Source organism: Telmatherina bonti (genome assembly GCF_933228915.1).
Source record: "Telmatherina bonti genome assembly, chromosome: 10".
Lineage (NCBI taxonomy): Eukaryota > Metazoa > Chordata > Actinopteri > Atheriniformes > Telmatherinidae > Telmatherina > Telmatherina bonti.
This window is the reverse complement of record NC_136628.1, coordinates 19,889,277-19,916,126: the sequence shown is the minus strand read 5'-3', so window position 1 is coordinate 19,916,126 and position 26,850 is coordinate 19,889,277. Positions and strand designations below refer to the sequence as shown.

Here is a 26,850-nt window from a genome sequence, read left to right as displayed (position 1 = left end):
TCAGCAACATCACAAGACAAATTCATATGTGTGTTTACTAGTGAGTGTGTTAGACAGGTGGACAGATTAAAGGAGTACCAACCTCCCCTTTATCCACAGAACAACAGTTCGCTGCAGATAAGCTCAGGCTTAGTGTGTCGCTTGGTAAGTCTGATCCAAATCCAACTCAGGTAGCTTTTGAGAGGGACTCTGATCCTGTGTTATAAAGACAGCTCTCTCAGCATTGGCGACATTGTGTCAGAGCTGTCAGTCACAGAAAATGTATTCCAAGAGAGCTGTTGACAGGAAAGAGCCTTCAACGTCCAGGGAATAGATCACCTGGCCTATTTATGCGTTAGTAAATAGTCTGGGGACAATAGATATCTGTGCCAAATTTCTACACACAAGGAAACAAAAGAGAAACAAAACAGAAAAGAGAAGAAAGAAGGATAAATTCTCCAAGGAAAAGGGTGGATGAATGCACCTTTTCAGAATGAGATGAGTGTTCTGTGATCTCTTTCAGTCAGAGATTTTTGATCAGAGGGGTGGCTGCAGATGAGCGTAGAGGCATAAAACACCGGTGTGTGGTTATGATGGAGGTTTAGTTGCTCACACCTTCTCTGGGAGAGCGAAACTGGGTTGCCCCGTCAGTCCGAGGGTGGGAAGAGTCATGTTAGGGTGTTTTGCTGCGTTGGTGGCTTCCTCTGCCACAATCCAGTCTCAAAGTCTATGTCACAATCTAAGAATAGCTGATGACACCCAGCGCATGTTATTAATCTGTGGGAAACATGGCGAGGCAGTAGAGGCTAGTGGAGGAATGTCTGAGATAGCTTTGTAAAGAGTCAGTGTTTATATATGGATCACTGAGTGTGTTGTGCATGCCACCCTTCAAAGCCCAAAGGCCGCAACTATTTTGTAGTTAGACTGGAAATAGAAAGAGAGCTTCCCTGAAAGTGGATACACCAAATTGCTTAAACTCCAAATTGCCTTTTGAGCTCTAGAGCAAACAAAAACTTTGCCATCTTTTTTCTCTTTTACGCCCAGGTGGCGTTCTATAAATGTGTTTCATGTCAACAGCATGTCTGTGTGTGGCCAGAGCAAGCCGGCAGGTGCTCACGTGAAAATCTGAAGGCGAGCATAGTCAAAAGGCATATTGTCTTTGCTCTAAATGTTACATTTATATTTGATCAGCAGACCTTAAAGAGAAGAACTGGGGAACTGAGGTAAAGGTGACCGGGGAGTTCATATTACACAGACCTGCACTGTCCAACAAGTACAGGGGAGGTGGTGCTGAGGAGGAAAACACGGACTGCACAGACACCAGGACTAGGGAAAAATATACATGATATGAAACTTGAATGCATGTTTGGCATGGGAGTCGGAAAAATCCAGCATATAATGATACATATGTATTTATAATAATGTATATTTACGGTTTAAAATGACATGCAGATGGAAATCAAATGAGAAATGTTTGAAAAATATGTCTAATATCTACAAATGTGTTAACTCACTGCTAAGTCCTCAAATAGTGTAATTTATCGTAAATAATGATAGTAATTAATTTGGTGTACCAATAAAATACTTTATTTGACTGATAGAAATCCATCCATCCATCCATCCATCCATCCATCCATCCATCCAGTCAGTCAGCCAGTCAATCAGCCATCCATCCATTGATCCATCCATCCAACCAATCAGCCATCCATCCATCCATCCATCCATCCAGTCAGTCAACCAGTCAATCAGCCATCCATCCATCCATCCATCCATCCATCCAGTCAGTCAGCCAGTCAATCAGCCATCCATCCATTGATCCATCCATCCAACCAATCAGCCATCCATCCAGTCAGTCAACCAGTCAATCAGCCATCCATCCATCCATCCATCCATCCAGTCAGTCAACCAGTCAATCAGCCATCCATCCATCCATCCATCCATCCATCCATCCAGTCAGTCAACCAGTCAATCAGCCATCCATCCATCCATCCATCCAGTCAGTCAGCCAGTCAATCAGCCATCCATCCATTGATCCATCCATCCAACCAATCAGCCATCCATCCATCCATCCATCCAGTCAGTCAACCAGTCAATCAGCTATCCATCCATCCATCCAGTCAGTCAACCAGTCAATCAGCCATCCATCCATCCATCCATCCATCCAGTCAGTCAACCAGTCAATCAGCCATCCATCCATCCATCCATCCATCCATCCATCCATCCATCCATCCATCCATCCATCCAGTCAGTCAACCAGTCAATCAGCCATCCATCCATCCATCCATCCATCCAGTCAGTCAGCCAGTCAATCAGCCATCCATCCATTGATCCATCCATCCAACCAATCAGCCATCCATCCATCCATCCATCCATCCATCCATCCATCCAGTCAGTCAACCAGTCAATCAGCCATCCATCCATCCATCCATCCATCCATCCATCCAGTCAGTCAACCAGTCAATCAGCCATCCATCCATCCATCCATCCATCCATCCATCCATCCATCCATCCATCCATCCATCCAGTCAGTCAACCAGTCAATCAGCCATCCATCCATCCATCCATCCATCCAGTCAGTCAGCCAGTCAATCAGCCATCCATCCATTGATCCATCCATCCAACCAATCAGCCATCCATCCATCCATCCATCCATCCATCCAGTCAGTCAACCAGTCAATCAGCCATCCATCCATCCATCCATCCATCCATCCATCCAGTCAGTCAACCAGTCAATCAGCCATCCATCCATCCATCCATCCATCCATCCAGTCAGTCAACCAGTCAATCAGCCATCCATCCATCCATCCATCCATCCAGTCAGTCAACCAGTCAATCAGCCATCCATCCATCCATCCATCCATCCATCCATCCATCCATCCATCCATCCATCCATCCATCCAGTCAGTCAACCAGTCAATCAGCCATCCATCCATCCATCCATCCATCCATCCATCCAGTCAGTCAGCCAGTCAATCAGCCATCCATCCATTGATCCATCCATCCAACCAATCAGCCATCCATCCATCCATCCATCCATCCATCCATCCATCCATCCAGTCAGTCAACCAGTCAATCAGCCATCCATCCATCCATCCATCCATCCATCCAGTCAGTCAACCAGTCAATCAGCCATCCATCCATCCATCCATCCATCCATCCAGTCAGTCAACCAGTCAATCAGCCATCCATCCATCCATCCATCCAGTCAGTCAACCAGTCAATCAGCCATCCATCCATCCATCCATCCATCCAGCCAGCCAGCCAGTCTCATCAGAAACCCTCCAGAGACAGCCACCTAAGAGGACTCATTTCAAAGCGAAGAATCTGTGATGCACTCTGGCTCTTCTGGATGTCTGAGCATCCTGTTATGGATTTGGGGTTCTGTTTTGGGGTTCTGTAGTTTTGTAGCGTTATCCTTTTTTCTTGTTTTATTGAATAGTTTTCCCTCCTTGTAATCCTCCCATATCATGTTGTGTTCCCTCTACACAGACCACTTGGTTTCAGTCCGTTTCTGGTTCATTGTTGTTGTCCTCAGTGTTGTAGTCATACCTTTTTAGTTGCTCGTCGTTCTAGTTGTCATGTCCTGTGGTCCCCATAGTTTCCATTGACATTTTTTGGAATAAAACCCTACACCTGTATCCTGCCTGCCTCTTTTGTTTGTTGTCTGGTCTGCGTTTGTGTCCTGCACCACTCTCCAACATGACACATCTTGTTCTTGTGCACCAAAACTGTCTTGTAGCCAGCTGTTCAGGAAACTCGTTCTTTTGCTCATGACCCAAAACTCAAGGTCACAAAGAAAGACTAGAAAACATTTGAGTGCAAAAGTTTGACAGGTAATGTAAGAGTCCCAAAGAGGTCTTTGAAGGACAAGTAATTTGTTGCACTTATAGCAGATGTTTATTTATAACATATAATTGAGTGGATGTAACATCTGAATTAGCAGAAGTTTTATAATGCATAAAATTTTCTATTCTTGGAGGTTTAGCTTTGGGGTTTTTGTTTTTTTGGCTTCTAAATAGAAGACTATTTTACTTACTGATTTCTATAATTTTATGAGTTGAGTACATCTGCTACATATTTGCCTCATGCAAATATGCCCAGGCAAGAAAGCAGTTTGGACTATGATGCAATCATCAACATCATTCCAGTGTATATCACATTACAAAAAACCCACTACTGATGGGGGCGGGGTGGGGGGGTTCATGGGGCTGGGCCCTCAGGAGATGACGGACTCCAACCAAGAACCTCCTCGCTGAGAGACAACTGACCGGCACACCATCAAGCAGCTTGCCATGCATGTCGAAAGAAAGTTAATTACACCGTCGTTGCTCTGCAGATTGATTCAGCTAAAGTGTGATTTTACTCTGTAGGTTTATTTTCATGTAGAATACAACAGATTAGGCCAAGGGAGAATTTAAAGCTCATAGTGAAATTTAACAAGATGGAAATAGCTGCACAGAATCATCTTTTCATTCACTCATAAATGCCAAACTTATTTACGCTGTCATAACACATTTTACCACAGGAAAAGATTAAATGGTTTGTTCTGTGCACCAAAACTGTCTTGTAGTCTGCTGTTCAGTCTCCTCTGTCTCGTAATTTAAACATCTGATGTTTAGATGTTTAAATTACTTAAAGTAACAGAGCCACCCCATTTTTTTTTAGAGCCAGACTTCTGGTTAATTCCTTCAGACCTCAGCAGATGTCTCAGTCCTTTCTGTATTCCTGTCCTGTCTCAGTCTGTATACAGCTGAAGTAAAGGAATGAATATTATTAATACTTTTTCTCTTTATTTAATATTAGCTAACTGAACAAACTAAACTCTTTATGTACAGAGCCACTGGAACAATGACAGAACACAACATGATAATGAGATTTTCACTAAACAAAGAATTCTATTTGTAAAACAGGGTAAGTCTACTTTATAAAGGGCTAAAACAAGCCTAACAAGGGGTATAAGGTGAGACTTACAGCAGCAAAATTGCAAAGAGAGAGCGGAGAGGTTAGTGTGACAGAAAACAGTAAGGAAAACTCAGGAGTTATTAGATATTAGTAGGAACACGTTCCCAACATCCTCACCCATTTCCACACCTATGTGTACACTGATCAACAATACAACTTCTGTTCTACTTTCTATTTTTCAGTCATCAGAAAGTTGATCAAAAATAACCATGATGCCAACTGAAAGTCTGTATTCCAGACTCCTTGCACACCTAAGTTTTTGGATCTGCCAGCACTGCAGTTGTCCCTGATCTCTGATATCCATCAGCTGGGTCAGTAAATCCCTGGACTAACACAACTTCTTCCTCTTCCCTTTTGCCGCTAGGTTTTTCTGATTACCACCAAGACTTTCTGATTCCAACTTATAAAAGACATTTTTGTAATGGAAGCTTTGATCAAAGTGTGATGATCAAATAAACAAGAGTTTCTGACTAGCAGTGCCAGTTCACCCTCTCCACGTGGATAGGTTCACCAGATCTGTCCAACAATCTTCCTCTCCATCTGACCCAACTCTTCACGTGACATGGATCATGTGACAAGTCTTATAGACTTCATACAAGAAGTCTGATGATACAACCACAAAGTCAATTATTACCCTTTAGTGTAAGATGCTTTGGTATCAGTTACACCTATGGAGCACCTGGTACTTAAATATGATGTTTGATATGGCAAATATATGCATGTCATACTAGTCTAACACTACTTACATTTCATTCTGACAACTGCTGGCGAGTCCTGCAAATAGGAGGGATTTTTAGTCCATTTCTCCGAACACAACAGCTTCAACTCTGCTGATGGATTTCCTCACATGAAAAGCTCGCCTCATGCCTTCCCACAACATTTCTGTTGGATTAAGGTCAGTTTTTTTTAACTAGCAACTCGAAAACATTGACTGATCAAATTTTTTGTACTTAATTTTGTCTCGCAACATGACCCATTTTCTCTTTGCAGTGATAGTTTCTTTCCAATTTGTGTGTTAAAGTCAATGAAAAAATAAAAAAAAAGAGCGGAAGGACTGGATAAGACAGATGTAGCAAGGACAAAAAAAACAGGAATGATGGCAAATTGAAGACATGAATGGTCAGCTAATTGGACATGTGTGGAGTAGAATCACAGGAAGAACAACTAATAATGGCACAAACAGAACATTTCAGCAACACAGGATATCATAACAAATGCTGCAATATGTATCTGTTTTTCCACTCCAAATGATCAACAAGAAGTCACAATTCCATTCAGAGGGGTCAGAGGATGTAGCAACATAACATCTAAACTAACAAAGAAACAATTTCCAACCTGATGCTTTAATGATCAGAACAGAATCTGCGATCACAGCAGCACTATCCAAGAATGAGGAAGCCTTGTTACCTCAGCATAAGGTCAGCTGACCCGAGTGGGACCAAAACTGATATGTACTAAAAGACATATTATCTTCTGAAAGTGTGCTAGATAGAAGATATGAATGCAGCACAAAACATAGCAACTGGGATGATTTCAGAGACTAAAGGTCACATCTACCATAATAGCCATGTTCTATAGAAAATATAGGCAAATTGATCTCCTGGTCAATCTATTGGCTTTAATCTTAGCCTGTCAAATGTAAAGAATTTCAGTGATTTTTATTTTTTAATTTATTTTTACATATTTAAGTAAAAAAAAACAAAACAACAGCAACAAGCAATGTTAATCCCCAGCTAAATTAAATTTCCAATTATTTCTATCATTTTATACATTAGAATGATAAGTTAATCGGAAAATAATCAGGAGACAAAGCAGAAATAGCAATAATACTTAGTCGCTGCCCTGGTGAAAATCAAACACTGACCTTAATTTTGATAACACAGCCAACAAAATCAGTTTCACACCTTGCTGTGTTTATGCAGGCATGCTCAAGGTTTGTGTGTGTGCCTCTGAGTGTGAGTGTGTGAGATTCACTACCCCCTCTCCACTCTCCCTTTATGGTGGGGAGATTAGGTTGTTAATCCAGTAGATCTCAGAGAAAAAGCCTCTCCTGATGCCACAATGGATTTCACTCAGTCCACAAGAAAGAGGACAGACCTGCTGTCAATAGGCATCTCGACCTCTGACGGAAATAGGGAGGCACACAGTGCTTATATACGAACACTTAAGGAAATCTTCACTAAGTACAGCATATTATATTCCATATGTATTAAATGAATGCCATATTTATCTCACAATATTGAGCATTAAATAAGTAATGACCTGTTTGCTTTCCTCTACTTCATTGCATTACTTGTTGCAGAATAAATGTAATAAACTTACCAGTAATATAAAATATATAGCGCAAGAGGTAATTGGTCCCAAAATCCCCTCTGCCTCTCAACAAAGGTTATTATTGTATCATTTCACCTTTGTAAGAAATTATTTAATTCCACGGCAACATGTGCAATTCTCAGTACTGATTTACTAATTTATTGATTAAGTCATTATCTGATGGGTATGCTTGATGTACAGTCTCATCTCTTTTCCCCACTGTTCTTTATGCACTGTTGTTTGTTAACTTGACGTTTTTGATTACTTTTTGTGAACTAGAAAAAAAAAACTGACTGAAAATTCGATGAATCTAGCACATGATGTGCATTTTGCTTCTAACCCTGACCTTTTACCAACACCAGAGGGGACGATCAAGCAATGTTTCATCCTTACCAATCAATAAAGTATCATATTCTTACTCGTTGCTGTTATTCAAAATGCTTAGCAATGACTTTAATGACTGACTGTTTCTGTATCAGCTAAGATTAAATTTAATTCTTGTGTTTGATGTGGAAAAGAAATGTATAGTGTTTTCTGTTGGAATCGATACTTTTCCTCCAGTGTCAATTTTTTTTTAATTTTTTTATGACGAGACACTTCTTCTCTTGTTACCCAAAAACTCTGTTTTCTCCCTTTCTGCTCCACCAAACTCCATTCATGCTCCCGGTACTTTCAACACTCTCTTCTCTGTTTTATCCCTAACTTAGGACCTGCCGCCATGTTATTAAATGAGACGGGTTGAAGCAGCAGTGAGCAACCGGATGTAAAGTTTTTGTCATTTCAAATTAAGATGTCTACACAAACCGGACACAAACCCTATAAAAATAATCAGTTCTTTATTAAATTAGTTAGGATATTCTGATATAATCTGCATTTTACATCTGAGTTCTATTGGTGGACGGCAAGTTTAGCTTAGAAGTCAAGCAAACAGATAATTCATGTTTCTTATTATACCATTAGTTAAAAAGATTGTCAATCCATTCTTACTATTTTGACTTTACAGTCTGTGATAAATGAAATTATAATTTATATGTAATTTTTAATTAAAAATAACAACTTGTCTATGCCTGAATTAACAAATAGTAAAATTTCATTGATGCCAAGATGATGCCAACAGTTGGAGAGAAAACACTGCATAAATGCTTATTTAAGCAGACATGCCAAATTCACTTGGTATTGGGCATTATTACAGATACACACACACACACACACACACACACACACACACACACACACACACACACACACACACATATATATATATATATATATATATATATATATATATATATATATATATATGATGCAGCAGATTACTTTAATATAACTTCTTGTCATTATTAGTATACCTGTATAATTTGTGATAATCTAAATATAGTATATTAATGTATCATTATTACATATATATATATATATATATATATATATATATATATATATATATATATATATATATATATATATATATATATACACGTGTGTACATATCTATATATATATACATCTATATATATATATATATACACGTGTGTACATATCTATATATATATACATCTATATATATATATATATATACATCTATATATGATGTTATATATATCATATATATTATTATATCTATAATGATACATTAATATACTATATTTAGATTATTACATAAATTATACAGGTATACTAATAATGACAAGAAGTTATATTAAAGTAATCTGCTGCATCATATGCTGTCTAATACTACACTACAAATAAGCAAACTTTGCAAACGTAGACACAGTATTCAAATTATAGTAATAATATCAATAGGAGTAATAAGTAATGGCAATGGTATACATTGGGTAATGTGAACAGTAGTGCTGTGTATGTATGTACAAACATTTACCTTGCAAGGAGAGCAAACAAGAGAGCGAAAATGATAGTTTCAAAATTAAACAGAAAGTGACCGAGTCTCAAAGTATCCTAAGTTCATGGAACGTAAAGGGATAAACATCCCCCTAACAATCACCACTTTAAATCCTTACCGAGAATTGTTTGCGAGTTTGTTTCAAAAAGAAAAACCCCGCGTCCTCTTATTTTTTAAGGAATGTGACCGGAAGTTTTGCCCCTCATCCTGTTTGTAACTTGATGGCTGCGAGGCAGAATGACAGCTGAGCGGGTTGTAAAGGTGCAGCAGTGCGGTCCGTAACACCAACAACAAACATACACGCGCTTTAGACAGAGGGGCCGACACATTTTTCATCGCGTATTGCCTTTTTCTGTCAACCCTCAGACGTAGCTGAGTGTAACAAAGGACGCTAGCCCTCAGTCCTGCGGATATTTCTTTTTCTTTACCAAGAGAGGAAAAAAAGGTCCGTCTCCGGATGTGCCAGGCAGCAGTGTTGGGTTTTTCGCATGGCGTAGGCACCTTTTCTTTAGCAGGGTATTGTTGATGATTGGAGGGTCGAGGGAGGCCCTCGGGTCGACAACTCACCCCGTTTACATTAGCTATAATCCCAATAATATCCGTTCTCGTGAGGAATAATCGACGAAATGATTGTGCAATAGAGAGGAAGAGGCATTGCAACCCGTCTTGACTACCTCAGTGTTGTGACTGGAGAGAGCAAGTCACCAGGAATAAATTGTGTCTGTCTCCTGCTCTGATCCACACAAGGACGTGTTTATTCTGAGCCTCTGGGAGCTTTTACGAGGACAAGTTGAAAGAAAGACAAAAGGGGGGGAAACATTTGCGTCAAACATTGGTTTGTGTCAGTGTGTTTTATGTGCGCGTGAACCCCTGCGAGGACCAGGAAAACCTTGAAGATGAGCAGCACCCCAGCGGACATGGTGAGATAAATTACTGTCAGTTCTTTCACAACACTTTACCTTCCACAATCCTTCATCTGCCTGAGCAGAGGAGCTTTTATGAAGATAGTTCGAGGTTGCCTTTATTAGTCTAAGTTTCTTTAGTTGTGCCATAGACTATGTTTAATGAAATGACACTTCCTTGTCAGGCTCAACCGTGTAATTTTAGATTTTTAGGGCTTCTTGGGACACAAGCAGGTATATCTCAAATGACATGGCTAAATCTTTAATTTGAACCTGACATATTTTTTTTCCAGAACATTTTTTGATAAAAAGCCAACATGTACAGCTTTAGCATTGATTCAGTTTAATATGAGACTCAGTCAGGAAACTCTTGAAACTTTATCTTCTGCTTTCCACACTGAACATCAAGTCGGCATTCATCATCTTACATCAAATTATGTTTCAACCTTTTATGTTTCAGGGATTTGTAGATTAGTTGATGGACCTCTCCAAAGAGGTTCCTTACAGTTTTCATTGTGAGCTGTGATTAGTAATCATTGTGGTTTCCAACATTTTATAGGGTAAATAAGCCAATGAGGAAAAAATTATCATTGCAGCAGTTTGATATTGATTAAAAGGTGACTGTGTTTATATGTAAAAAGAATAAAACAGCTTAAAAAAAATGAAACTATAGTTTTGGTAAAAATGAATCAGGTCCTTGCTCAGACTTTCTTGTCCCCTTCTGCTAAGATAAACAGGTTGAATTAAACACCAAGCTGGGATCTTAATTCTGAGCACTTACTCTTGACAAACTTTCATGAGTCTACCATGAAAGTTTTTAATTTTTTTGTGCTATTAAATTGTAAATGGATTGTACTTATATAGCACTTATCTGGTCATCTTGACCACTACACTACATGTCAAGATGACACACATACTCACACCCCAATAGACACATTAGTAGACAACTTAGGTTCAGTGTGTTGCCCAAGGACACTCTGGCATGTAGTCACGGAAAGCCTGGAATCAAACCACCGACCTTCAGCCTGGTAGATGACTGCTCTTCCTCCTGACAGGAAGCCATTAAATGAGTTAATGATAACAGGATCTTGACTGTGGAGAACAGTGTTACAATGCATCCTGGAAAAGTAGGTTAAATACCTGGTCATTTAAACAACACAGCAAGGTGGTTTGCAAATGATTACCCTTGGTTATAGGGCCTTAAAGTCATTAGAGCATGTTAAACTACCACCCAGCACATATGCAAGGAAATACAAAGCACTTTCTTGCCTCTGATCATGCTGCCCCCTCATCCGACAACCTTTTATATCAGTCAGCTACACTGTGGACAAATCAAGGCTCCGTCCCTTCACTGATGTCTGCTCTATTACATTGAACATTTTGCAGCTCTCTTTCATCTCTGAGAGAACTAGATTGAAGACAGACTGGCTTTGGACAGCTTGATACTCTTTTCCTTTCAAGCGAGTCGCGATTGCATAGCAGCTGTCACAGCACCACTTTGTCATACCTAATGACGTAGTGGCACTTTAAACAGAAGCAAGCCCGCGGCCTCTGTGGCTCCAGGTTATCATCAGGTGACTTAAGAAGTCTATCCATACCCTCTTGAGTCGCCATCCTCGTGACAAATGAACTTGTTTTGCTCACTGGCTGTGTGTTACGAGGTCTTACCATAAAGATTTATGTTGATCTCACATGGGTAAGCCATTCCACAAATTAAAGTCATATAAAGTGCATTTAGCTGGGTCTTACCCAAAGTTAGAACTAATAATTCCCCCTCTGCCAGTTTTATGCTCGTCATCTTTGCTGTTAGTGCATAGTGGCACTAAGAATACTCCCAGGTCTATGTATAGAAAGGATAAACCTCGTACTGTGTCCCTCCACGTAGATATCAGCTATCCCAGCTCTGTGTGTGTGTGTGTGTGTGTGTGTGTGTGTGTGTGTGTGTGTGTGTGTGTGTGTGTGTGTGTGTGCGCGTGTGTGTGTGTGTGTGTGTGTGCGTGTGTGCGTGCGTGCTCCTGCCTGTCCAAACTCCTCTGAGGTCCATTTTGTTGTCAGTTAGACGTGATCCAACCTCTCTGTATATGTGCTGTCAGCGCAAACACACCACATAGTACTGCAGGTAGAATTCCCATGGATTATGGACCTAAATCTTTCATTTTCTGGTCTGTTATGACTGGAAACTTTAATCAATGTGAATCTAAAAGAACACTTAAAGAAGGTTTGGCTCTGCTGGTTCACAGTGTCCTAACGTTCCTTAAATTTATGGGTCAGTTTCTGCTCGTGGTGACTGTAATGTCCTTCCAACTAGTGTTATTCCTCTGTGTTAGACTGGTGACGATTGAGAACTTAAGGTTCTGAATCTCATCTGGTTTAGAACTCAGTCCTGATTTGTACTCTGAGAATTTCCTCATGGTGGGGGGTATATTATTATTATTATTATTATTATTATTACATAATTTACTGCCATTGTCTGGCATGAAGTTCATCTATACTGTGCATTTTCTGTTCAGCTGCCAAGTTTCAGACATTGTTTTAAATTGGTTTCAGTCATTCCAGAGCTGCCGGCTCCGGGCTCACGCTGTTAACATGCCTGCAGCAGATTCACAAAGGTCAGACTCCCAACATTAGTAAGACATTTCAGGTTTCCCCGTCTCTACAACAGCTACTTCCCTTTTGCGGTGTAGCTCCGTCTATTCATCAAATGAGCTCCTTGTGATCCCCAAGGAAATTTGAGGGAAATATCAGCTATCGGCATCTCCCCGATCTTGTGTTTCTGAATGGCAGATACACATTCTCACCTCTTCTCCCCCCTCTTCAACTCTCTCAGCCTGTGGAAGGAGCAAGTGTGTACACACATTCTCAGTGAGACTATAGAGTGGGAGTGAGTGTAGGAGGAGAGGAGATTGCTGGTGCCAAACACTGTGGGTGAATGAATCTGAGGGAAATAATAGGAGAAGGAACAGTCATGTCCCTCGAGAATGGAGGATGGGATTTTTTTTCTTCCCTTCTTCGAAAAGGAGAAAAAGAGGAAGGGTGAAAGGATACAAAAACTGTGAAGGATGAGGAGGGGCAAATTACCTCGCTCCAGGCGGACCTCAGAAGTGCTGACAGGGTCGAAATGGTCCCCATGGCAACAGCGGAACGCTTGAGTCTGAGGTCTGGAGGCCCATTTGAGTCTACGTAGAAAGGGGGGTTGCACTGCAGGTATGCATGTTGTAACAACAAGAGACAAGGGAGAGCTGTATAGATGGAGGGTGGGAATAAAGCACCTCAGTTCTGATAAGACCTGCTGAATGAACACACAGCAGACATGCGAGAGAGCTTCGGGGAGCAGAGGGAATTTCAAACATTGCTGCTTTCAGTGAGCGCCAGCACGGCAGATAGGACAGGGACATTCAGCTGCACAGATAGCAGGGAGGTAACACCAGATCCTGAAAGTCCACCATCTTTTTTTTTTTAAATTTTTATTTTTTTTTAAAATCATTCATAAAAACGTCTGCGGTGACGACTCTTCACATATCACGTGTTTTTAATGATTCAGATTATTACTCCGGTTATTATGTCCTCAGCTGATGTACGAGTAGATCAACGCAGCATTGTTTTGCAGAGATTTTACAGAAACATTCAGGAAACCAAGCAGCAAATGATTGGCGGATAAGGAAAGTTAAAACTTAGTCTGGGAAACCACCCAGAGTCCTTGTTGGCAGGATTAGGGAAAGAGACGTAAATTCGGACAAGCAGGGATTAAATCAGAGCATCAGAGGTCGTACGGAAAAAAAGAACCCGACACTTGGGATCGGTGCGACAAACTTCCGGGTTACATTTTTTTATTTATGCGACTTTTGTTGCTTCTTGCGGTGCAAGGAGGTCACAGCTACGGGAAAACACACGGGATCACGATGAAGAAAAGTCGACTGCTGGCACACACACACACACTCGGTCATGCACACTCAGTGGGCAGAAGTCAGACACCCTGTCATTTGTGCAGTGGTGAGAACATGTTAATTTGTGTCGGAGGTGGCAATCACAGGCCTGAGTCAAGCAGGCAGGAAGGGATGACAGAACATTTTAACTCCTCGGACGTCAGATCAAATCGTTCATCTATTAAATATCAGCAGATTTGTAGAATTTAGGAATTTGAATAGAATTTTGAAGCCAAAAGCAAATCTGGCCAAAATAGACAGAATATGTTTGAAGTTTGACCAGTTATTGGGACTATTGCCTCTTTTCTTTTCCTCCACAAGTGTGTTAATCTGTAATGTTATTTTAAATATCTCTGATTGTTTTACTTGTGTCGCCGTGACTATTTTTATAAACTAAACATGTGTAAGGGTAATGGATTAATGTTTATTATGTCAGTGTGCCTTACAGCTTCTCTGTGTGTGGCTTTGAGAGCAGCTCATAGTTGATTCCCACATGGACCCCATAGGCTGCACAGAAACACACAAAGGAGTCAAAGGTCAGGGTCAGAGGTGAGCGGTGTGTTGGTCTCTGATGAAAAAACAATGGATGGGGAATCCTTGCTGCTGAAAACAGCCCTCCCTGTCCCCGATTCAACTCGAGCTGAGCTCAGCATGTCTGACAGAGCAGCTAGAGACAGAAAGGGGTGCGCAGGCGTTCTTCAGCCTCAGGCTGGTGCTGCTAATGGGGTAGGGTGGGGGTCACTGACATGCCTAAAGAAGGCAACAACCCTACTGAATCCTGACAGCGGCAGTTGACTGAAACATGTCGGTGGATATGCATGTAATGCAGATGCCATGTGTTGCCAGCCTGAGTCACACACCAGGATTACGTCATTCTGCCCTGGTGCAGCAGCTGATGTATTGACTCTGACATTGTCACATGCAGGACTTGTAGAGCCATGAAAAGTTCTGATGGCAGCTCTGAAGGTGCAAAGACTGAGCACGATTCATAGTCATTCTGAATGTGTCAGGAAATCTGTGACTCAAAGTCAAACCGGGGACAGATTGTGTCGCGCAGCAGCAAATACACTTGTTCTACTGAGGATGAAGTACTTTAAAACATTAGGACATAGTTTAAATTACGTTAATTAAAAATTAGTTAAATAAATAAGAGAGTTTGTTCATCGATCTGTGTGTAGATGCTTTGTCTCCACAAGAAGATGGCATTGTATTTTGTATTTGTATCGACAGGTGCTGGTACTAGCAAAGCCTTTGTCAATATATATGTCCGCCTGTGGTCTGTGATTCTGTGGAGTTCATTCAGTTTTGTATTGATGCACGTCTGTGACACCAATAGGAAGTTCCATTGAGAGCCTCTCATCCATTGATTGCTTATGCAACGGTTGTTTTTGTTGTAGCCGCTTATGTTTGTCTTTGTGATCATTATTGCGGCATGTGTCTGGGCATGTGCATCCTGTGTGCTGCCCTCTAAGAAAAATGGTGCGCTGGTGTGCAGTTGTGGCATTACACGTCTATCAACTGCTGCTCGGTCATGTCAGTTTATTCGTTTATGCTAGTTCAGACTGCAAACGCCAGCTGAGGCAAATCATTTTCGTCTATGCTCGATCAGAACTGATTTACATAGTTGAATTTATTTTTTTCTTTCCGTCAGGCGACTTTTCTGAAATAGGCAAAACCCACTTCCAGTATGGAAATCTTAATTTTTTTTAACCTTTTTTTTGGATTGTTAGTATTTTAATTCACTCTTTTCTTGCCCATCTTGGGAAAAGAAACCAGGAGTGATAATGGGAAGTTGGCTTTCCCTGTGGGTTATTGTATGTGCAATCAGCTGAAATGCCACCTTGCTTTTGGTGTTTTTAAAGCAAGGAAATCATTTAAACTTGAAGTTCTCTATATTTTACTGTGAACCTCTTAATCATTTTGGCCGGAAGCTGATTTTGCAAAGCAAACTTTAATAACCACTAAGATTAAATCTGCAGTGTGAAGCTGCCTCTCAGATTCCTACGTCCCCAGGCTTGAAAGCTCCACCCTGTCTCTTTTGTTGTGTGTTTGCATTTCTGATCAGCCCAGGGAGAGGGCTGGACGGATCTGTGAGTTACTCAGATTATTTCTAAGGAAAGTCAGTGTGATGGTGTTGGGAAAAAGTCTTGTTCTGCTAAAAAAAAAACCCCAAAAAACCAAAAACCCCCCTCTCTTTTTGTCTGTCGATGTTGACAGGTAGGCTTTGCATCGGCTAAAGAACTTCAGTCGCTTTGGGGGGGGGGTCCTAGTTCTAGAGAAAACTTGGATTCTTCTAACACCTTTTTGCAGTAGGAGCAGTGATGGTAGAAACGGCCTATGTCTCTGTACCACATTCCCGAGCCAGAATATCTCAGGAGAATAATAAAGTAAAGACACTCCTCAGTTTTTATGCCAGATTTTATGTCCAAGGATGACATAAATGTGTGGGTGTGGGTGTGAGTAATCTGCAAGCAATCACTAACACACCAGCCAGTATTAACTAGAACTGGTGTTCCTGGAGCCTGTTTCGAAATACTGGTGAACATTTGCATGAAAGACCAGCTGAAGCACAACCTGTCCTTCCTGTTGACTGTGACGTGTGTGCCGTCGGCGTTGCTAGTGGCACAACACCCACACCAGTTCACTGTTGCTCCACATCCCAGCACGAACTGAGCTGCTTCTGAGGGCCATTGTTTGCATGAAATGATTGTGTGTCTGCTGGTGGCACTGTACCATCTGATCCTTGATATCTCACTGTAGTTTTTTTTTTTTTAAAAGTCTGTTTAAAAAGCCAGTTTAAAAAAAACTTCACTCCTACAACAATTTTTTTATTTTTATTTTAATGATGTCATTAATTAAACCGCTTTGACTGTAATGCGCGAGGCGAGCCTTCCATCGCCGTCCTGCCTCTAGGATTAGACAAAAAAGGAATAGTATCTTTATAAAGAAATCAAATTTGTAAAAAATAACTTAGCCAGTTCATTGCAAACTAAGAGCAGGAATAGAAAACTTTTATAAGGCTTGAGTGTTCAGAGTAGCAGTAAAAACAGAAGCCCAGGAGCTTCACAGAAAGCCTATTATTCTACTTCTCGTAGTCTTTTCTTTAACATCAGACATTGCTTTATATTGTAGCATTGCAAACTTTTCAGAGATTTTACTTTTAATCGAGTGAAAAGTTTTACCATTCCACTCAAAACATGTTTAGATGAAATGTTTCTAATGTAAATTCTGCCTCTGCTCAGCCAGATTGCAGTTTTTACACCAGGGACAAACTTGGAGATCTTGACATCATCTTTTTGTTTTGCTTGTGTTCAGCTGAAATGTTGAAGAGGAGCTTTTAAATAAAGCCATGCAGCTTTTATTACTTTCCTGTGTACGATATTAATACATGTAAAAATAAAGTACTCAAAGTGGAGTGAAAAAAGGTTTACTTGTAGGTGTGATTCATTCATTCATTCATTCATTCATTTTCCGAACCGCTTATTCCAATTCAGGGTCGCGGGGAAGCTGGAGCCTATCCCAGCCGGCTTTGGGCGACAGGCAGGGTACACCCTGGACAGCTCGCCAGTCCATCGCAGGGCTTGTAGGTGTGATGTTGAGGAAAAATAGACTGTGTGTGTGTGTGTGTGTGTGTGTGTGTGTGTGTGTGTGTGTGTGTGTGTGTGTGTGTGTCCACATGGCTGTGTGTAGGAGAAGTAAAGGATGGGGAGGAGGGTGTTTAGCTACCTCAATAAAAGGAGCCTTTCAGCTGCATTGGAAACAATTTCCAGCTGAGGGGACATTTATATTAAAGCTCAGCTTTCCTTGCATACACTGTATGTGTGTGACTGTTTGCATCAGAGCAGCCAGCATGAATTGACGCATGTTTTTTTTTCCTGATAGGATGTCTTTCCTTAATAAGTGATTTAATCTGTTCTGAATATTACGATGTCATGTGTTTACATATTCAGACAGTCAACTATTGACCGATTTACAGGGTCAGTAATAAGACTTTTCAGATCCCAGACAGGGCACACAAGAGCAGTCATCCAAAGGTCGAGTTTCATTGACTGGATGTTCCAAAAGGACCTGGTGACCTCCAGTCATCGCTGCATGTCTTTTAACCATACATTTACTTTGTTATAGTCTCTGTCTCACAATTTCCTTTTTATGCTCACAAAATGTAAATAGACTGACACGCTCTCGTAAACAACACCATCTCAGCCTGACTCAGAAACCACATCTCACAATATGTCTGCATGATGTTATAGCTAAAAGAGGAAACTAATGACCATTGTTTAGGTCAATTGTTCTTGTAATGTTTCTTGTTATTGGATTGTGAAGTATTACAAAACATTGAATCTGTTTAGATTGCTTGCTGCAAGCATCTTCATGGAAACTGCACTATGAGGACAGAGGGTTGCTGCTGTTGCCAAGTGATATGAGGGGAGGCCGTAATCTCGATGTAGGTCTGTAACAAAAACTAAAATTAATCAGAGTAATCACAAGTGTTACACAGCCCAGTTTCTAAAGAATGTGTGTACTTCTTGAACACTAAGTGCTTTCGTTGATGCTGTAGTGGTGAGCGGTATTGGTGACTGTTTTTGTTACCGTAAATTCAGAGGAAATGATAATATCTTCCTCTTTGCATCTTCTGATTTTAGGATGCTCACAGAATAATAAAATGGTAAAAAAAAAATAGAGAAGCTGAGGTCGCAGAGGGAGCTATATAGTTCAGAGAGGAAGGATGTGTGTATGTGCTGCAGAGCAGGGAACATGGAGAGAGGGTATATTTGGCCTTCATGTTGTCTTGCACAAATTTGTCATTGCATGTTGGGTGCTATAGAGCACTCTGACTATGAATATCTCTAATGATCCCAGCAGTGTGTGTGTGTGTGTGTGTGTGTGTGTGTGTGTGTGTGTGTGTGTGTGTGTGTGTGTGTGTGTGTGTGTGGTCTTATCAGAGCTAGGTTTCTGTAAATAAAACTGAACTTTGGACTAGAATGGTTTAGGTCTGAAACTCTTGCTTTTATATTTGTCTTGTAACAAGGAAGTTGTTTTTCTAAACGGGAAGCTACAGAATTAAGACAAAGAAGGAAAAAATGTCAGTCTTTTAAGTTTAGCCGGATATTCCTACGGTGTGGCTCCCCTTTGCGACCTATGATCAGAATAAGCAGTGATATAAGCTTTCACCAGCTCTTTCAGCCCTTTTTTTTCAGTGATTGGGCTTAAAAGTGCTGATGTTTGTGGGCGAGTTGCTTACTGCTGTTTAACTTGACAGTGACTCCTCAGTGAGCAGCTTAAAGTTTACTGAAACCATAACTGCCTAAAGGTGCAATAACCTGTTTAATTTTTAAGCTGAAGGTCACAGCTTTGAACTCGAAGCACTGAGAGACTGCAGACCTCCACCAAGCTGTTGAATTTTTAAAAAAAAAACTTTTTTTGTTTGCATTATTTCTGCTTTTTTTCTGCAGGTCTTCCTGTATAAGTGCAGTTGTACATGTTGATCTGTCTCTTCTGTCGTCTCCACCCCAACCAGTCGAGGCAGATGGCTGCCCTCCCTGAGCCGGGTTCTGCCGGAGGTTTTCTTACTGTTAAAGGGGAGTTTTTTCCTTCCCACTGTTGCCGCGTGCATGCTCAGGATGGGGGATTGGATCAAAGTCATGACTCGATGCAATCAGTTGGTTTCTATTATAGGATATGTATGAATTGGCTCAAAATGATGTGTATGTTGATTCGTGTATGTAAAGTGCCCTGTGACAACATTGTTGTGAAGTGGTGCTATACAAATAAAGTTATATTGAATTATTTCTGCACTAGAAGCTCTAATGACAACAAGCTGATCCAGATCAGCCTCCGCATCTTATCACTTGTTCCTGTTCTATTTCTGAGATTTCCTGAAAATTTCATCCAAATCCCTCTGTAACTTTCAGAGTTGCTAACAGGCAGGCCGACAGACAAACCAGCGCTGCTGAATACACGACCTCCACCTTTCGTCTTAATGTGTGGCTCTAGTGTACTCAGTCCTCTGCTAGCTTTTTGTGAAACTGTCAACCCTTTTGGTTATGTGTAAAGAAAAAGCTTAGATTATATTACATGTCCATAAAGAACTTGATGATGGTCAAATAACAAGCAACACATCTTCCCATAAACGGTACGCCCTAGCTGATTATGTCATCCTGTATGTTTCCTTAGTTTTGTTGCCATGTGATAGAACACTGTTTGTCAAAGGTTTCAGCTGTCCTCCCCCCCCCCCCCCCCCCCCCCTCATCATTGCCCTGTTCCTTCCTGTTGTTGCATGTGTAACTGGTTGACACCACTGTCTCCCCACTGAGGCTTCCTTTTTCCTGTTGTGCACAATGTATAAGCGTAACCAGTAGCTCAAAGCAGAAACAAAGCCCCATTGGCGCATGTTTTACATGATGCAGACACACACAGTCACACACTAAACTCATGTCTGTTTTGATCATTTGATAGATTCTTTTTATTATGTTTTTACTGAGAGTGGATGTGGAAAAACTTACCTAATGTCTATAGAGATGACCTGCGGTGTGGATTCTGCATTGAATCAGCTCAGACGTTATTTCAGCTGTAGAGTTTTTTTCATACAGTTGATGGATTATGTGGTTTCAAGTGGAACAGTACACACTCCACTTTTTGTCTAGCTCTATAAGGCTTAGTGTTGGATGCTGTTTTACTGTTGTGGTAGCCCCATGCAAATTTTTCTGAATGTATCATGCAAACTGCAGGAGGTGGAGGCTCGAGGAGGAAATTGGCTTTTAAGGTCATGTTTTTGTTTGTTAGGTTTAACACAGCTTATGATTGCATTTTTAGCTGGATGGGCTTTGGTCTGCAGAACAGCACTGTGTATTTTCTAGTTGAATTTCATCACATGCTACAAAAACATACTTATTCCATTGTATGCCAGTGAATCTGTTGAGAAACAGCTTTACAGCATTTGCTAACGAGTTGCAGCTTACCTGTAGTATCATCTTGCGGTTTCTTTAGTCTTGTGCTAATGGTTTTTCTTTACGGGACTGTAAACTTGGACTTAACAAATTCCATCAAACTTTGGGAGTCTTCACCTTCAACTAAGTTGAAAGGAAGCAGGTCTTTAGCTACCATCTTTCCATATGAACATCAAGCATACTTTGCTTGGTGATAAAGGTAGTCACTGACTGCAGGTCTATAAATAGGCCTTCAATCGAATGTTTCATTAATAAATTATTGTGCATAGTAATGGTTAACTAATGATATGCAAACTTTACCTGGCAAAGTTTGCGGGCAAGGATTCTTCACAGAACTTTTTGGTGTTTTTCTTCTTTGGCTCATCATTATTTATTTATTTATTTATTTATTTATTTATTTGGTTTTTACCCCATTAGCATAATATCTTAGAGCACAACACACTTTGAACTGGAGCTTAACAATGGCCAACATTAGTTAAACATTTTTCTTTTTTGCAAACGACTTTGTATCTAGACACCATCTTATGGTGTTAACCAATGCCTGGTTGGTAAAACAAGAAAACCACTTAAAGAGATGGTAGTTGCATGAAGTATTAGATTGCTTTTAATAATAGCATTGTTTGGAAATGAACCCATCCATCCTGTGGATGAGTGTGAGTGTGTGTGAGGAGTAGCTAAATGAGGGGGCTTGTTTACATAGAGCAGCAAGTGTTAAGGAGCCCTGCGTTCAGTTAGGCAAGACTCACTTCCAGTTCTGCTAAAAGACTAAACTTATTACAGATGTTATTTTTGCTAATATAGGCAGATAAATTAGTTAACATTTTGGGGAAATTAATTTGGAGCAGGAGGAAGAGAAGCTGATTAAAGTAAACTTCAAACATAAAACGAGCAAGATATTTGTTTAACAGGCTTTTGAGCTGAACAAACTTTTGTTATGATTCAGAATTGATGTCTGAGCAAAGATTTATGTTGATAAGATGAAACATTGCAGTAAAACGTTGCATACATCAATCACACAAACATAACCAGTGAAATGATGAAGATGACTTTCTACTTTTTACTTGGCACGACACAAGCTCGAAGCTAAGTGTGTACATGTGTTCACACAGAGCCTGATACAGACAGACAGGCACGTTTCTCTACAATCATGCTCACATTGTTTAAACTAAAATCTACTAGTCATCAAATATACACACATGTCATAAAAAAGCCTATTTGGCTTACATGTTTAGTGGGCTATTTGGCCATGAACCTGTGTGTCTGTGTAGGTTTGTGTGTGCAAGAGTGAGTAATAGCCCTGGTTTCTGTCCAGTACCATCTGGTAAATTCCAGCACAGAGGGCATTTTAGCTTGCCAGCTATCTCTGTGTGTGTGCCTCTCTTTTTCTCTCCCTCTCGCGCTGACATAGTCGGACGCTCACATGTACACTCCCACTTTGTTTCATCTACACACACTCAGCATCACGTGAGTTGTGACTGCGGGGCAGTGCTCTGAAGGAGAGGAGAAAATGCAGCGTTGTGGATATAACTGCTGTCTCGCAGCCATTCTTACTCTCTGCACTGATGTCTCCTTGTTCTCACATGTTACGCCAGCTTGTTAAACTGCCGCTCGGCCTGCTTTTAATTTTCAACATTAAAAAGCTGATTTGCATTGGTCTGTCAGCACTAAAAACTTTGCCAAAAAGAAAATGATACAGCAAAGATGAATCTCTGTTGATGACATTTGTTTAAAAAAAAAAAAAAAAAGAAAAAAAAAAAAAGAAAACAAATCTAGGAGTTTGGATTAATAAATAACATGTAAGAATTGACTTTAGTTATTTCAGTTACTAGTACAAGGAGAAGCTTGTGCTTGGAAAGGACAACCCGAAAGGTTACAAATCAAGCTAATCCTGACAGCGGGGCATCCGCTACACACTGCTGGGGAGACCACCTAGGAAAGAGGACATGTGGGTTTGTGTAGACATTGCAGGGAGGAAGGATATGGAGGGGGGGGGGGGGGGGGGGGGGGGGGGAGCAGAGGTCACCCCATACTCTGCACTGGGATGCTTTACATGACTCCAGGGTATTCACGCAGTAGGGGGCAGGAAAACACGAGGGAGGAAGTCACATTGGTGAGACACCCTGTGATGGAAGTGAAGGAGAGCAACAGGAGGGGGTGTGAGCAGACAGAACTGTGGCAGGGCAAATGGTAGGATGAGTTAGAGGACATGAGGTTTTTCTGTGGTGGATCATCTGGGATCAGCAACCCTCTGTGTGGTCCCTTCACACTGGCAGCATGTTGGCATGTTGGCCTTTGAGTTTGTGTGTTTTCTGGTATCTGTTGTTCCTATGATGTCTAATGCAAACAGATCATAGACAGTCAGCTAGAACATGATGCACTGTCTAGAAAAAATGCTTTTTATAAATATTATTTATGACTGTTTTAATATTGTACATTGATGCAAGAGAAGAAACAGTTAATAGAATGTGTTGCATGACCCTGTTAGAAGGCACAAGTGCTTATAATTGATTAAGACAGCCACACTCCCCAGTGGCATGAAACTTCAGTGGTTACAGAGGGGAAAAAATGTGAGGAAAACAATGTGCATTTTTAGGTACATAGGATTCACAGCTAGACAACATTGTTTCCATTAAAACGGGGGAGATGAATCTGAAAAGAAGAAAAAGTAAAGTGCAAGATTGTCAGTTTCTGAAGGTCATTGCATGCTTGACTTTGGGAATATTGTGGCAGGGAAGATTTCTGGGGCCATTCAACCATCTGACATGCAGAGCTGATGGAGCATACGCTGTGGGGAAAAAAAAAAGAAAAATCACTGTAAAATAACAGTAAGATGCTGGCAGCAGAGACTGTATGTTGTACTGTTGGTTTCCAAAGCATACTACTATTTACAGTGCTTTAAGAAATGCATCATATTAAAGTTTGGTTTTGTATTTATTGGAAGTAAATGAAACTTCAGAATCATCTTTATTTATTGAATGAATAAATAAATGTCTTTTTTATTATTGATTACGTCACTGCAGTAGCTGTAAATTGTCATGCGAGTGATGCAAACTAGACTTACTGTTTTTTAAAAATCCATTAAGGTACCGCTTTAAATCCTCAGGAACTTTACAGCTGTACATTACTATGCATCACCATCATGGCCCCTTTTCAGAGGCACATCTGCCTGGATAAAAGTGAAAACTGATGGTTTCACAGTTTGTATCTGGTGCAACAAATTATTTGTCGCTCAGTCGAGGCGTGTGGGTTTAAAGCTCTTAAAAGGAAAATCTTTTATCAGCTCCAGATGTGCTTTTTCTTGCTAACCTTTTGACGTAAAACAGGGAAGTTGCAGTCTCATTATGTGTTTGAGTCCATGTCTTTCTTTTTATGCACAACCACTGGCGTTAATGCTGCAGCTTTCTTCTTATTCTACTGGTTCAGACATGGTTATTTGCTTCTTTGCCTTATCTTTCCCCTTAAACTATCCCAGTGCAACAGTGGGCGCACTGGATGAAGATACGCTGACAAAGGGATGAGAAGAGAATCTATTGAAGCTTGCAAGAGCTATTTCATATCTCAGCTCTTACCCTCTGAAACGGAGCCTAGGTAACACCCCCAGCAACCATTTCGGGAGATGACACTGACGTGTGCGTGCTCATATAAAAATGTAAAACACCATCCAGCAAGCAGATAACTGAAAGAACTTGGTAGATGTTATTGCTTGTCCAATGTCATGTTTCCTCTTGTCACTACCTCTGTCTGACCTTTGTTGTTCCCTCTTTGAGGCACTCTCCATTTCCTCTTGCACTCTCTCATTTCCTTCCCCGGCCCCTCAGGCTCGCCTCCTGAAGTGTCAGCGTTTCCTCTGTCCTCCTATAGCATTAGACCTCGTCATTGCACTCATGCTGTCTGTACATCGTCAGCACTTTGGCGGCGTTGTGGGACTCTACAAATATCTGGTCTTTCTTCACACTTGGTCTCTCTTTTGCTTTCATATGTTTCTTTGTCTTTCAAGATTTTCCAAATGGGAGTATTTTCCTTCTTAGATCCTTTACTGTCATAGTATTATACAGTGTGATATACGTATCACTGCAAAAATACATCATACTTTCCTGAATGATGATTTTGAAATATTCTTCATCCTTGTGCTCACTTTTTAAAAATGTGGTTTATATTCTAAACACTAAACAGTAACCAGTGTCATGCAGTAAACCCCATCACTAACACACCACATGGTTCTGCAAAGTAGGGCAGCAGACAGGTGGGCAGCACCTACATTGTCAAGACTTTTTCTCCATGGTCTCACAGAGAGGAGTTTAAGTGTAGAAGCTCCTGAGCATGACGTGCCTTCCACATCAAAACCTGCTGCACCTGTACTATCACCATCAGCAGCAGGTGGACATGGAGAATATCATAACCACTGCCTGTACGTCTTGTGTGTATTTCACTGGCAGTTTTACAGCGCCACTTACACACCTGGCATACATAGTGTAGCATTTTTGGTGGTTTTGTGTGGAAAAACACATTTCTTGAAATAACTCCATCAGTACTGACAACACATGGTACATACTTGTTTTTCATCTCAGAAGCATAGTTTGCACTTAACACTATCTGAGTAATGTCCAAGTATGGATTTTAAATGTTTGGTCTGCAGATGTTAGGGAAGGAAAAGACTAAAATATTCCAAGGTCGTCTTCTGAGTCGGCAGGTTTATGTTAATTTTCTTTTTATATATACGGGTGAAAATGAATACAGACAATGGAAACATCTAAGATGCCTCTAAGATGTATGATATTTCTACACACAGTTTTATTTGTTTATGCATTATTTACACATGTAAATTGGAAAGTATTTCAAATATGTGCGCACACAGATGACATGCTTGTGTTTGATCACATAGAGGAACTGGTGGCGACCTCAAATGTCAAAGCGCTGTATGTAAGCAGATGTTTGTCTGTTAAAACATCTGAAAGTCACATCTGTTCCATGTTTCAGACAGCAGACTGATAGCTAGCCTGCGTCTGCCCAAAGTGGAGGAAATACATTTATCACTTCTTCTAATGCTTGTTTATTAACAGACCACCTGCTCAGAAGAAACAGGATTTAAATCATATTCTCATGTTTTGACTCGAAGCGCAGATGATAATTTTATGTGTCAGCATTAACAGTTGATTTGTAACATTCATCGTGAAATCCCTTTTGAATAGTACTAACTAAAGCGGTGAGACATGTGCATAGCCGCACTTCTCTGTTCAGACTTAGAAAATCATTTAAATGCTGGTGCATGTGTATTAAATGGCACGTGACAATCTATTTGAGCGAAAGGGATGCCATACAGATTTAGACAGAGCAACTGAACCGTGAACACTCTGGCTGCCTTCACTACCCTTCAGCAGGTTAGCAAACACAGCAGTGTATGGCACTGCCCATCAGCTCCTGCACCACTGTCACATCTTTTGGCTCTGTGGTCACACACATAAGCACTGGATAAAGATCTATTTATCTCTCTGTATCATCCCACATTGTTCCTTGTGTCTGGCTGGGTTTAAAGAGTATGCATAGTGGTTTGCTTGTTGTGGCATGCTTTGAATTTGCCATGCTAATTCATTTAGCCAGGGTTTGCTGAGCAGCCATTTCTAGGTGAAGCTTCTCATTTAACAGAGCTGTGAAGGAGAAGTGGGAGCAGATCTGCAGGATACACCTGCCTCAACTCCTTGTGGCAGCTCTGATCACACACAGGAAGTGATACGAGGAAGGTGTGATCAAAGGTGCATACAGTACCGGGTGTCTGTCAGAAGGGAGGACTGAAGTCTTGGGTGTGTGTGTGCATGCGAAGCAAGACATTTTGTTTTCTCCCAGAAGATAGCTGGGAGGAAGGAGATGCCATGAAAGGCAGCACTACCTGTGCCTGTAGACAGGAGGAGCAGCGGATGGATTAAAGGGTT

At 40.8% G+C, this 26,850-nt stretch overlaps 1 protein-coding gene across 1 annotated transcript in view; it reads left to right on the top strand.

The window, feature by feature from the left end:
* The first annotated feature begins 9,432 nt into the window (after window positions 1-9,432).
* Window positions 9,433-26,850, top strand: part of ubl3a (ubiquitin-like 3a) — a 34,764-nt gene continuing 17,346 nt past the window's right edge. Inside the window, exon 1 of the mRNA XM_079247767.1 lies at window positions 9,433-10,071. Within this exon, the coding sequence (XP_079103893.1) occupies window positions 10,048-10,071 (24 nt within the window). The 5' untranslated portion in view covers window positions 9,433-10,047. The remainder of the gene's footprint in view (window positions 10,072-26,850) is intronic.